General features: G+C 51.5%; 1 protein-coding gene across 5 annotated transcripts in view; it reads left to right on the forward strand.

The window, feature by feature from the left end:
• LOC147092832 (EH domain-binding protein 1-like) overlaps nucleotides 1-13,058 on the forward strand; it is a 118,258-nt gene that overhangs the window by 33,575 nt on the left and 71,625 nt on the right. For 4 of the 5 annotated variants that reach the window (XM_085976082.1, XM_085976083.1, XM_085976084.1 and 1 more), the window contains exon 2: nucleotides 6,810-6,867. The exons of the other annotated variant lie outside the window; for it this stretch is intronic. In XM_085976082.1, the coding sequence (XP_085832208.1) occupies nucleotides 6,810-6,867 (58 nt within the window). The remainder of the gene's footprint in view (nucleotides 1-6,809; nucleotides 6,868-13,058) is intronic. 5 annotated transcript variants of the gene reach the window in all.

Consider the following 13,058-nt stretch of genomic DNA (forward strand, 5'->3'; position numbering starts at 1 on the left):
GGGAGCGCCGCACTGTCGGAGGGGCAGTACTGAGGGAGCGCCGCACTGTCGCAGGGGCAGTACTGAGGGAGCGCCGCACTGTCGCAGGGGCAGTACTGAGGGAGCGCCGCACTGTCGCAGGGGCAGTACTGAGGGAGCGCCGCACTGTCGCAGGGGCAGTACTGAGGGAGCGCCGCACTGTCGGAGGGGCAGTACTGAGGGAGCGCCGCACTGTCGGAGGGGCAGTACTGAGGGAGCGCCGCACTGTCGGAGGTGCCGTCTTTCGGATGAGACGTTAAACCCGGTGGATGTAAAAGATCCCACGGTCACTATTGGAAGAAGAGCAGGGGGAGTTCTCCCTGGTGTCCTGGGGCCAATATTTATACCTCAACCAACATCACTAAAAAAAAGTCCCAGATGATCTGGCCATTATCACATTGCTATTGGTGGGAGCTTGCTGTGTGCAAATTGGCTGCCGCGTTTCCCACATTACAACAGTGACCACACTTCAAAAAGTACTTCATTGGCTGTAAAGCGTTTTGAGACGTCCGGTGGTCGTGAAAGGCGCTATAGAAATTCAAGTCTGTCTTTCTTTCTAATATCTCCTTATGTGGCTCGGTGTCAAATTCTGTTTGATATCAATGATGTGAAGTGCCTTGGAACGTTTTACTACGTTAAAGGCGCTATATAAATGCAGGTTGTCGTTGCTGTTGTATGGTGTCAGACCTCTCTCTTTCTCTTCCCTCCCTCTCCTCTCCTCTCCTCCCTCCCTCTCCTCCCCCTCTCGCAGTCAGAAGGTTGTCGGTTTGTCTTGTTTTGCACACTTTGTACAAAAATAAAAAATTGCAGGACAATGGAGTATTACAGTTTAAACTCTTATGAAGCATTAGGTCTGATCTTACTCACGGCAGTACAGTGGGGACAAGATGGAGTTAGGACCCCTTACAGATGCCTGCAGGCCAATGACAACTCCGCATGTGATCACATGTGAATATAATAGGTATTCCTTACATATGCCTGCGGGCCAATGATAATTCAATATGCAAATGTTATAGGTTGACAGAGACCTGAGCGCAATAGCCAGGCTGACACTCCCAGTCTAGAGGCAGGAGAGCTACCATCTGAACCAGGGCTGACACATAAACCTCGTGCTGTCGGGTAGGGGAACGATACACCTGTTCCTCCTAAAGAACTGTAGATAATGTGGACCTGACAGATTACAGTGAGCAGGAACACACCGTGTTAGGAGAGGAGGATTTATTAAATGAACGAGGATCTGAAAAGCCTTTGTATTTATCGATTGATTGATGAGGCCTAGCCTAGGCTGCGGTCAAACACTGGCTAACTTCACATTGTGGTTGGGAGCTGAGTGAGGTAACAAGAAGCAAAGGTCACCCTTCAACGCTGAGTCATTTCCTGCCCTCGGTTGGCTGTGGCTCTGTCGGTATCACTCTCTCTCACACCTCTCGAGTCAGAAGGTCATGGGTTCGAGCCCCACTCCAGAGACTTCAGTCCCATAACCCAGGCTGACACTCCCAGGGCAGTCCTGAGGGAGCGCCGCACGGTCAGAGGGGCAGTACTGAGGGAGCGCCGCACGGTCAGAGGGGCAGTACTGAGGGAGCGCCGCACTGTCAGAGGGGTAGTACTGAGGGAGCGCTGCACTGTCGGAGGGGCAGTACTGAGGGAGCGCTGCACTGTCGGAGGGGCAGTACTGAGGGAGCGCCGCACTGTCGGAGGGGCAGTACTGAGGGAGCGCCGCACTGTCGGAGGTGCCGTCTTTCAGATGAGACATTAAACCAAGGCCCCGTCTGCCCTCTCGGGTGGATGTCAAAGATCCCACGGCCACTATTGGAAGAAGAGCAGGGGGAGTTCTCCCCGGTGTCCTGGGCCAATATTTATCCCTCAACCAACATCACTAAAGCAGATGATCCGGTCCTTATCACATTTCTGTTTGTGGGAGCTTGCTGTGCGCAAATTGGCTGCCGCATTTCCTACATTTCAACAGTGACTACACTTCAAAAAAGTACTTCATTGGCTGTAAAGCGCTTTGGGACATCCTGAAGTTGTGAAAGGCGTTCTACAAAAACAGTCTCTCTCTCTTTCTTTCTCATATCTTTAAGTTCAATTATGTTGTGTGCAGTTCCCAACTGAAAGAAAAAAACCTTTGTGTTGAAATGTCACCTTATCACTCAGCAGCGTGCAATCACTATTGATAAGTAGGCAAACGGGCCAGCCGTTTGTGCACAGCAAGATCCCACGAACAGCACCCAAATGAATAGCCGGTTAATCTGTTTTTTGGTGGTTTTGGTTGAGGAAGGAATGTTGACACCAGGGAGAACTCCCCCTGCCCTCTGCTCAATAGTCCCCCGGGATCCTTAACATCACCTGAGAGAGCAGACAGGGCCTCGGTTTACCGACTCATCCAAAAGACCTCCGACAGTGCGGCGCTCCCTCAGTACTGCCCCTCCGACAGCGCGGCGCTCCCTCGGTACTGCCCCTCCAACAGCGCGGCGCTCCCTCGGTACTGACCCTCCGACAGCGCGGCGCTCCCTCGGTACTGACCCTCCGACAGCGCGGCGCTCCCTCGGCACTGCCCCTCCGACAGCGCGGCGCTCCCTCGGCACTGCCCCTTCGACAGCGAGGCGCTCCCTCAGTACTGCACTGGGAACGTTGGCCTGGATTATGGGGCTCAAATCTCTGGAGTGGGGCTCGAACCCACGACCTTCTGACTCCGAGGCGAGAGTTGCAATCACACTGTGCACCATTTGCCACTCCAGTTGCCTATTCTCTTGAGTGTGGGCCGAGACAGTGAATACCACCAGAGAATTGCATCCCAGGCTGTTGTGACGTGATATCGACACATGTGTCTGCCCCAGCTGTCACTGGATAGCGATCAGGAGCAGGAGCCCTGGCTGATTATCTCCCCGAACCCTCCTCCCAGCAATGAGGCTAATTGACACCCCCATGATGCCTCCCAACTCCGATCAGCCAAATCCGCACGGAACGGGGATTGGAGTAGACGTCAAAGACATGGAAAAGGGAAGGGACAGAATTTGGGAATGGTCCTCCCATATCAGATACTGGCTCCAAATCTCATGGAAGGGATTGAATGGGGCCACGTGTGAACATGTCCAGGAAACAGATGTGATTATTGTTCCTTGTGAATTTTGTGCTCGTCAAGTTGATGGTTATTACTGCTGAATGATGGAACACTTTCTCATTCCTGGCACCCAGCGTCCCATCAAACACTCCCAGGGCAGGTACAGCACGGGTTAGATACAGAGTAAAGCTCCCTCTACACTGTCCCATCAAACATTCCCAGGGCAGGTACAGCACGGGTTAGATACAGAGTAAATCTCCCTCTACACTATCCCATCAAACACTCCCAGGGCAGGTACAGCACGGGTTAGATACAGAATAAAGCTCCCTTTACGCTGTCCCATCAAACACTCCCAGGGCAGGTACAGCACGGGTTAGATACAGAGTAAAGCTCCCTCTACACTGTCCCATCAAACACTCCTAGGGCAGGTACAGCACGGGTTAGATACAGAGTAAAGCTCCCTCTACAGTGCCCCATCAAACACTCCCAGGGCAGGTACAGCACGGGTTAGATACAGAGTAAAGCTCCCTCTACACTGTCCCATCAAACACTCCCAGGGCAGGTACAGCACGGGTTAGATACAGAGTAAAGCTCCCTCTACACTGTCCCATCAAACACTCCTAGGGCAGGTACAGCACGGGTTAGATACAGAATAAAGCTCCGTCTACACTGTCCCATCACACACTCCCAGGGCAGTAGAATTCCAAAGGCCTGAAAGTTCACTAATGTCCTTTTAGGGAAGGAAATCTGCTGCCCTTCCCCGGTCTGGCCGATATGTGACTCCAGTCAACCTGGTTGACTCTTAAATAAAAGCAGAAAATGCTGGAGATACTCAGCAGGTCAGGCAGCATCTGTGAAGAGAGAAACAGAGATAACGTTTCAGGTCGATGACCTTGACTCTTAACTGCCCCTCTGACATGGCCTAGCGAGACACCCCAATGTAGCAAAGCTGCTACCAGGGCAACTAGGGATGGGCAATAAATGCCGGCCTTGCCAACGTCGCCCACAGCCCGAGAATGAAGAACAACAACAATAACTTGCATTTATCCGGCACCTTTAATGTAGTAAAATGTCCCAAGATGCTTCACAGGAGCGTTTTCAAACAAAATTTGACACCGAGCCACAACAGGAGATAGTAGGACAGGTGACCAAAAACTGGGTCAAAGAAGTAGTTTTTAAGGAGCGTCTTAAAGGAGGAGAGAGGGGCGGAGAGGTTTAGGGAGGGAATTCCAGAGCTCCGGGCCCAGGCAGCTGACGCCACGGCCGCCAATGGTGGAGCGATTAAAATCGGGAATGCTCAGGAGGTCGGAATTGGAGGAGCGCAGAGATTTCGGAGGGGTTGTAGGGCTGGAGGAGGTTACAGAGATAGGGAGGGGGGCGAGGGCCGTGGAGGGATTTGAAAACAAGAATGAGAATTTTGAAATCGAGGCGTTGCCGGACCGGGGGCCAATGTAGGTCAGCGAGCATAAAGTAACTTTCACCAGTGGATCTCTTTAGCTCTACTGTGCTTTACTGAAGCTGGGATAACTCCGCCTCCTCCCATCCCTCCTTTTGCCGGAGAGCAGGAATAACGGGGAAGCAGCCGCGAGCCCCAGCTCGCTCATCATCTCCCAGCCTAGGAACACAGGCCCGCAGAGACACGGGTTAGCATGGCGACCAGGGGTCAGTGGCAAACAGGAAATGGGTCACAAGTGGCTCCCACCCAGAGGCCATTGGAGGAGATAGGGAGGGGCGAGATCTCGGAGGGTTGTGGGGCTGGAGAAGGTTACAGAGATAGGGAAGAGGCGTGAACTCGGAGGGTTGTGGGGCTGGAGGAGATTACAGAGATAGGGAGGGGTTGAGGGATTTATAAACAAGGATGGGAATTGTAAAATCGAGGCGTTGCCGGACTGGGACCCAATGTAGGTCAGCGAGCACAGGGGGTGATGAGTGAACGGGACTTGGTGCGAGTTAGGACACGGGGACAGCAGAGTTTTGGATGAGCTCAAGTTGACGGAGGGTGGGAGTGCGTTGGAATTGTGAAATGAGGAAGAGGTTCGGGCCTAAAGCAGCGAATCCTCTCCCCGTGGCTGCATCTGCAGCGCACTCATGCCTGTGATGCAGCGATAAGCAGCTTGTGGTGTAAGGTGACCACAGCCATTCCAGGAAGCCCTGTCATGCAGGCGAACTCAGTTTACAGGGGGTGGGGCGGCCTCATTGTCAAAAACCAAAATAGACAGGGCTCGGGGCGAGAGCTAAAGCTAGCCTCTGAGCTGACCGGTGTGGAATCTCTTCTTAATCCCTGCACTCCCTGCAGTCTTTCGAATGGTTGGGTGTCTGCCCGTGGCTGAGGGGGCGGGGGTAGCGGGGGTGAGGGGAGTTGTGTCAAGGAAGTAAAATGGCCGCGTGCTGAACTAGGCCCGGGTTGGCCGCATGGAGCTTGACCCGTCGATTGCTCACTGTACATATTGGGGCCCTGAGCTCCCAGACTTGTCCATTCGGCTTCCCGCTCTCCTCAGAATTCCGATCACATTGGGGTCTCGCCCCCACCAACCTGGCATCCTTTGCCGAATTGGCCTTTCTTTCAGGCTGGACGCTGTCCACCGCGAGTCCGTAGGCCCTTCCGAGGGCGGCAGCACCGCCTGATTCCGACCTCCTCCAATCTCCCATCTGCAGAGGCTTTCCCCCCTCCCCCACAGTGAGGAAGAAGAAATTCCATTTCATTAGCCCCTGTCGCAGCTTTCTCTCACCTCCAAAAGGTTGTGGGTTCGAGCCCCCACTCCAGAGACTCGAGCCTGTAATCAAGGCCGACACTCCCAGTGCCAGTACTGAGGGAACACCGCCCTGTCGGAGGGGCAGTACCGAGGGAGCGCCGCACTGTCGGGGGGGCAGTACTGAGGGAGCACCGCACTGTCGGAGGGGCAGTACTGAGGGAGCGCCGCACTGTCGGAGGGGCAGTACTGAGGGAGCGCCGCACTGTCGGAGGGGCAGTACTGAGGGAGCGCCGCACTGACGGAGGGGCAGTACTGAGGGAGCGCCGCACTGCCGGAGGGGCAGTACTGAGGGAGCGCCGCACTGTCGGAGGGGCAGTACTGAGGGAGCGCCGCACTGTCGGAGGGGCAGTACGGAGGGAACACCGCACTGTCGGAGGGGCAGTACTGAGGGAGCGCCGCACTGCCGGAGGGGCAGTACTGAGGGAGCGCTGCACTGTCGGAGGGGCAGTACTGAGGGAGCGCCGCACTGTCGGAGGGGAAGTCTTTCGGATGAGACGTTAAACCGAGGCCCCGTTTGTGCTCTCAGGTGGATGTAAAAGATCCCCCAGCCACTATTGGAAGAAGAGCAGGGTTCGCCCTGGTGTCCTGGGGCCAATATTTATCCCTCAACCAACATCACTAGAACAGATGATCTGCTCATTATCACATTGCTGTTTGTGGGAGCTTGCTGTGCTCAAATTGGCTGCCGGGTTTCCTACATTACTACAGTGACCACACTTCAAAAGTACATCATTGGCTGTAAAGTGCTTTGGGACGTCCTGAGGTGGTGAAAGGCGCTGGAGAAAGGCAAGTCTTTTAAGGGTTAGCAGCTGCAGGGACAGGGGTGAAGATGCTGGTTGTGGGGTAGTGAGTGAGTTCCCTAGCAATCGCCAGTTGGCTCCTCTCTGCAGGTAGACCCATGGATTGTGTTTGGGCTGCTGGGCGGGGAGTCTGAGTTTGACACGAGGGGTAACGATTGATTCTTTCTTTCATCACAGGCAACCGGACAAACTGATTGTGGTGTGGACCCGGAGGAACAGGCGTGTATGCTCAAAGGTACGTGTGATCGAGTGATGTCTCCGTGTCCGCTCCTACACGTACAGTACACAGCGAGTAAAAGGGAACGATTCACTCCCGTCTGATACTGTGCGGCCTGTGTGTGTCTCCGTGTCAGCTCCTGTACATGTACAGCGCACAGCGGGTAAAGGGGAACGATTCACTCCCGTCTGGGACTGTACGGCCTTGTGTGTGTCTCGGTGTCAGCTCCTGTACGTGTACAGTACACCGGGTAAAAGGGAACGATTCACTCCCGTCTGGGACTGTACGGCCCGTGTGTGTGTCTCAGTATCAGCTCCTGTACGTGTACAGTACACAGCGGGTAAAGGGGAACGATTCACTCCCGTCTGGGACTGTACGGCCCGTGTGTGTGTCTCAGTATCAGCTCCTGTACGTGTACAGCACACAGCGGGTAAAGGGGAACGATTCACTCCCGTCTGGTACTGTACGGCCCGTGTGTGTGTCTCAGTATCAGCTCCTGTACGTGTACAGCACACAGCGGGTAAAAGGGAACGATTCACTCCCGTCTGGGACTGTACGGCCCGTGTGTGTCTCAGTGTCAGCTCCTGTACGTGTACAGTACACCGCGGGTAAAAGGGAACGATTCACTCCCGTCTGGGACTGTACGGCCCGTGTGTACAGTTCACTTTCCACGATTCACTTTCTTTTGCCGAGTCACCTGGACCCCCTTTTTCTCTTTCCAACCTTGCTGCCCTTTACTGAGTGCCTGCTGCACAGACACAGAGAGCAGCTGATTGCCAAACTTGGTGGGGGGGGGGGGGGGCGGTGAAGAAATCAATCCGTCGCTCTAAAATAGCAAGCATTGCACAACCACTGGCTTTTCACACAGTTTAGTGTAGCTGCTGAAAGAGAAAGCGGGCGTGCCTTTACACTGCAGGCGTTGTCACTTCTGTAAAGCAGTAAAGTCGAATCCCGGGCCGCACAAAAAATTCCAGGAAGTCCCAAGTCAGTGTCCGTCATGGAGGAACCGCTTCGGCCCTCTTCTGGAGATTTGGCTTTCTGTTCTGGGCTGTACCCCAACTCAAGAAAGGCTATATTGGCCTTGGAGTGGGTGCAGGGCAAATTCACCCAAATGATACCGGGGCTAAAAGGGTTAAATTAGGTGTCAGCCGAGGTTCAGTACGTAGCGCACTCTCACCTCTGAGTCAGAAGGTCGTGGGTTCGAGCCCCGCTCCAGAGACTTGAGGCCAATAATCCAGGATGATACTCCCAGTGCGGTACTGAGGGAGCGTTGCACTGTCGGAGGGGCAGTACTGAGGGAGCGCCAGTACTGAGGGAGCGCTGCACTGTCGGAGCGGCAGTACTGAGGGAGTGCTGCACTGTGGGAGAGGCGGTACTGAGGGAGCGCCGCACTGTCGGAGGGGCAGTACTGAGGGAGCGCCGCACTGTTGGACGGGCAGTACTGAGGGAGCGCCACTCTGTCGGAGGGGCAGTACTGAGGGGGGGCAGTACTGAGGCAGCGCCGCACTGTCGGAAGGGCAGTACTGAGGGAGCGCCGCACTGTCGGAGGTTCAGTACTGAGGGAGCGCCGCACTGTCGGAGGGTCAGTACTGAGGGAGCGCCGCACTGTTGGAAGGGCAGTACTGAGGGAGCGCAGCACTGTCGAAGGGGCAGTACTGAGGGAGCGCCGCACTGTCGGAAGGGCAGTACTGAGGGAGCGCCGCACTGTCGAAGGGGCAGTACTGAGGGAGCGCCGCACTGTCGGAGGGGCAGTACACAGAGACATAGAAGATAGGAGCAGGAGTAGGCCATTCAGCCCCTCAAGCCTGTTCCGCCATTTAATGAGATCATGTCTGATCATCCAAATTCAGTACCCTGTCCCTGCTTTCTCCCCATATCCCTTGATCCCTTTGGCCTTAAGAAATATATCTAATTCCTTCTTGAATATATTTAATAAGTTGGCCTCAACTGCCTTGTGTGGTAGAGAATTCCACAGGTTCACCACTCTCTGGGTGAAGAAATTCCTCCTCAGCTCTGTCCTAAATGGCTTACCCCTTATCTTTAGACTGTGACCCCTGGTTCTGGACTCCCCCGCCATCGGGAACATCCTTCCTGCATCTAGTCTGTCTAGTCCTGTTAGAATTTTATAAGTTTCAATGAGATCCTCTCTCATTCTTCTAAACTCTAGCGAATATAAGCCTAATCGACCCAATCTCTCCTCATACGTCATTCCTGCCATCCCAGGTATCAGTCTTGTGGTGTATGTGCCTTTAAGAGCAATTATGGTGTATGTGCCTTTAAGAGCCCCAGGTGTGCGTAATGCCGGTAATTGCCACTTGGGCTATATAAGCCTGTGTATGGTGTATATCCTTTAGAAACCCCCCCCCAGACTTGCTTAGTAAATACCTATGAACCAACTCCTGTCTTCAGTGTCTTTATCTACACACGGACACTACAGTGGCGACGAAGTGGAAACGGACTTACCTGCAATTCGGCAGCACCTCAAGGACATCGATTCCTCCAGCGTCCAGAAGACTCAAGGAAGTAAGAGAAACTGTGGTTTCACCAGCTGGCCAAGCTGGTGACAGGTACTGCGCTAATCCTTCCTGGGCGTCAGGCTGGAGCTCCAGCGGCGGGCTCTACAGCTGAGACAGGCAGTGAAATCGGAGGCAAGCAATAACGGACTGGGAGGGTGCACTCGAGAGACGGCCGGCGCGGCAAGCAGGTCAGCGTTTAGACCTCCGTCGGGAACGAGTCTCCAACAGTGAATAAACGGAAGCCACAGTAAAACAGCGTTGTTATTGGTAGCAGCGGCGGGAAAGCGCGGGAAGCGCCATATCGTTACTACAGAGAGAAAAAAAAAAAGCGCGGGAAGCGCCATATCTTTTCTGAAATGCCTAAATCTGGTAATATTGAGGCTTTTGATGGCGAAATAGAAGATTGGACCACATACGTGGAAAGAGTAGAGGTTTATTGCACTGCAAATGGAATAACAGATGAAAAAAAAGCTTCAGTACTTCTGAACTTAATGGGCGCGAAGACATACGGGCTGTTACGAAATTTAATCACTCCAGCCAAACCAAAGGACAAGACTTTTAAAGAAATTGTTGATACCCTGCAGGAGCATTTAAACCCAACACCGCTGCTGATAGCGGAACGATTCAAGTTCTTCAAGAGAAATCAACACAAGAATGAAAGTAACGCTGATTACCTAACCGAATTAAGAAAGCTATCAAAGTACTGCCAATTCGGAGCAGGACTATCGGATTATCTTCGAGACAAATTTGTTTGCGGTCTCTTAAGTGAAGGAACACAAAAAAGACTGCTTTCTGAAAAAGATTTAACATTGGACAAAGCTTTCAGTATGGCTGTATCATACGAAGCAGCAGCAAAAGTAGCTGCAGAGATACAACAAGAGACACAGGACTTCGGCACCCATAAAATGACACAGGAGTTCGGAAGATGTTATCGCTGCGGCAGATCCACCCATAACCAGAGGGACTGCTGGTTCAAGGGCAAAGCATGCAGGCAATGTGGTAAGATTGGACACAGTGATACTGGAGCCTGATGCTATTCCAAAAACCAGTCGATTGTACTGGTACAGGCCTTTGTGTGTGTTTATTGTGAGATACTTTTTAGAGGTCTCCTCAACCTCCATCTGTAGATATGCCTGTGCCAAGTCAATTTTTGTGAAACGTTTCCCTCCGGATAGTGAGGCGAAAATATCTTCTATCCTCGGAAGAGGATACTGTACCGTGTGAAGGACCGGGTTTACAGTCACCTTAAAGTCCCCACACATGCGAATTTTTTTCTGTTCCTCAGAGTTATTTTTCAATGTTTTTTTCATGACTGGAACGATGGGTGTTGCCCATTCGCTCCAATCTATTTTGGATAATACGCCTGCCTTTTCCAAATTCTTCAGCTCTGCCTCGACTGCCGGACGTATTGCGTATGGCACCGGTCTTGCCTTAAAAAATTTTGGAATTGCTGTATCTTCCACTTTTATTGAGGCGGTGATGCCTTTCAAGGTTCCTAGTTTCTCTTGAAACACTTCTTTGGCGTTGGCCAAGATGTCTTTTAATCGTTCAGGTATGATGTCATCATTGTTTTTTTCCTTACTGGTCACCGTCAGTGCCTGAATGGAGTGCCAATCTAAACGTATCTTCCTTATCCATTCACGTCCCAACAACGGTGGACCACCATCTTGTAGAATGTATAAATACAACTTTTGTATTTCTTTGCCGTTGTATACCACAGGCACCCTTATTTTTCCTTTGGGGTAGACTTTCTGCCCCGTATATGTTTTTAAGATAATGGATGTGTCTTTTAGAGGTATATGCGAAAATAGCCTCTCGTAATCTCGTCGATTTATTACGGTTAGAGCTGATCCTGTATCTAGCTCCATTTTAACTGGGGACCCTGCTATTGTGAGGGTAACCCAAATGGTTTGGTAATCCTCTTTGGCAAGTACATTATGTAATTTGAGACAGCTTAGTCTCTTGTTTCCGGAGTCGCTATCGCTATTCTGGTCTTCGGAGCTATTGTCCGTCATCATTTGTACCTTCCTGTACTTTTCTTTATTGATTTTTTGTTTTCCGTCAGTGGATTTATTTTGTCCAGATTGGCATACCCGTGCAATGTGTCCAATCTTACCACATTGCCTGCATGCTTTGCCCTTGAACCAGCAATCCCTCTGGTTATGGGTGGATCTGCCGTACCGAGAAATGGCAGCCTGGAACTATCTGCACACGATTAGGACCACTGATGTATACCGTGGACATCGGAGACAGCATAATAAGGCGCCATGCTGACCAAATCATCAAGTCATCCGAAAAGGAACAACCTACACCACCACTCTATACATCTAACGATGAAGTAGAGATACCCATATCTACCTCCGATCCGGTGATACTGGAGCCCGATGAACCCGACACTGGCCTTCAAGCCGAATCAGCCTTGCCAGAAGAACCTACTACACCACCAGAAACTACTACACCCCCGAGGCGTTATCCGGACCGAGTCAGGAAGCCTCCTGAGAGACTAACTTATAATTAATTAATACAGCAATGTATATTATTTTGCATATAACATGTAATTAATAATTACTTAAAATATGATGTACTAGTTAGCTAGAAGGGGAGGAATTGTGGTGTATGTGCCTTTAAGAGCAATTATGGTGTATGTGCCTTTAAGAGCCCCAGGTGTGCGTAATGCCGGTAATTGCCACTTGGGCTATATAAGCCTGTGTATTGTGTATATCCTTTAGAAACCCCCCCCCAGACTTGCTTAGTAAATACCTATGAACCAACTCCTGTCTTCAGTGTCTTTATCTACACACGGACACTACAAGTCTGGTGAATCTTCGCTGCACTCCCTCCATGGCAAGAGCATCCTTCCTCAGATAAGGTGACCAAAACTGCACACTATTATGTCCGTGTATAATTGAGACACGGACTGCAGGAGTTGATTATAACAAGTCTTTACTGAATGGAGACAACCTGGAAACTGAAACTACAGAAGCCTGCTAGGGCCTTTTTATACAGGGGTGGTCACTGCCGGTACTGCAGTCTGAGACCAGTTATTCCCTTAAAGGTACATACACAACAATTCCTCCCCTTTTAGATAAACAGTACATAACATACATTTAACAACTAAATAATAACTAATTACAATTACGGTTGCTAGATACATTGGTTGAAGTTAAGCAATTATAAGTTCAGTCTTCGAGGAGGCTTCCTGATTCTGTCTGGATAACGCCTCTTTGGGATATCAGGTTCTTCTGGCAAGGTTGAGTCGGGATCAATGTCGTTGTTTGGTTCGTCTGCTTCCAATATCACCGATTCTGCGGTAGATGCAATTGGTACTTCGGTTTCATCGCCAGGTGTATCAGATCGTGGTGTGGAGTTGACGTTTTCCAGTGACTCTAGAATCTGGTCAGCATGGCGTCTTACAATGCTCTCTCCAACGTCCATGGTATACATTAGAGGTCCTTGCCATGTACAGATCGTTCCTGGCTGCCATTTCTCTGTGCTGTAGTCCCGGGCCAAAACTGGTTGACCTATCTTAAAACTCCTGGTCAGCCTTTCATTCATATTCTGAAACTGCCTGTTCTCCACATCTCTTCTGACGTTTGGCTTAACCAAATCCAAGCGGCATCGTAGTCTTCGATTGAAGAACATCATGGCTGGAGTTTGGTTGGTAACCGCATGTGTCGCATTCCGGTAGGCAAA

The sequence above is a fragment of the Somniosus microcephalus genome, unplaced genomic scaffold (genome assembly GCF_052327205.1).
Source record: "Somniosus microcephalus isolate GS21.2 unplaced genomic scaffold, FLI_Smic_1.0 unresolved_chr2, whole genome shotgun sequence".
Lineage (NCBI taxonomy): Eukaryota > Metazoa > Chordata > Chondrichthyes > Squaliformes > Somniosidae > Somniosus > Somniosus microcephalus.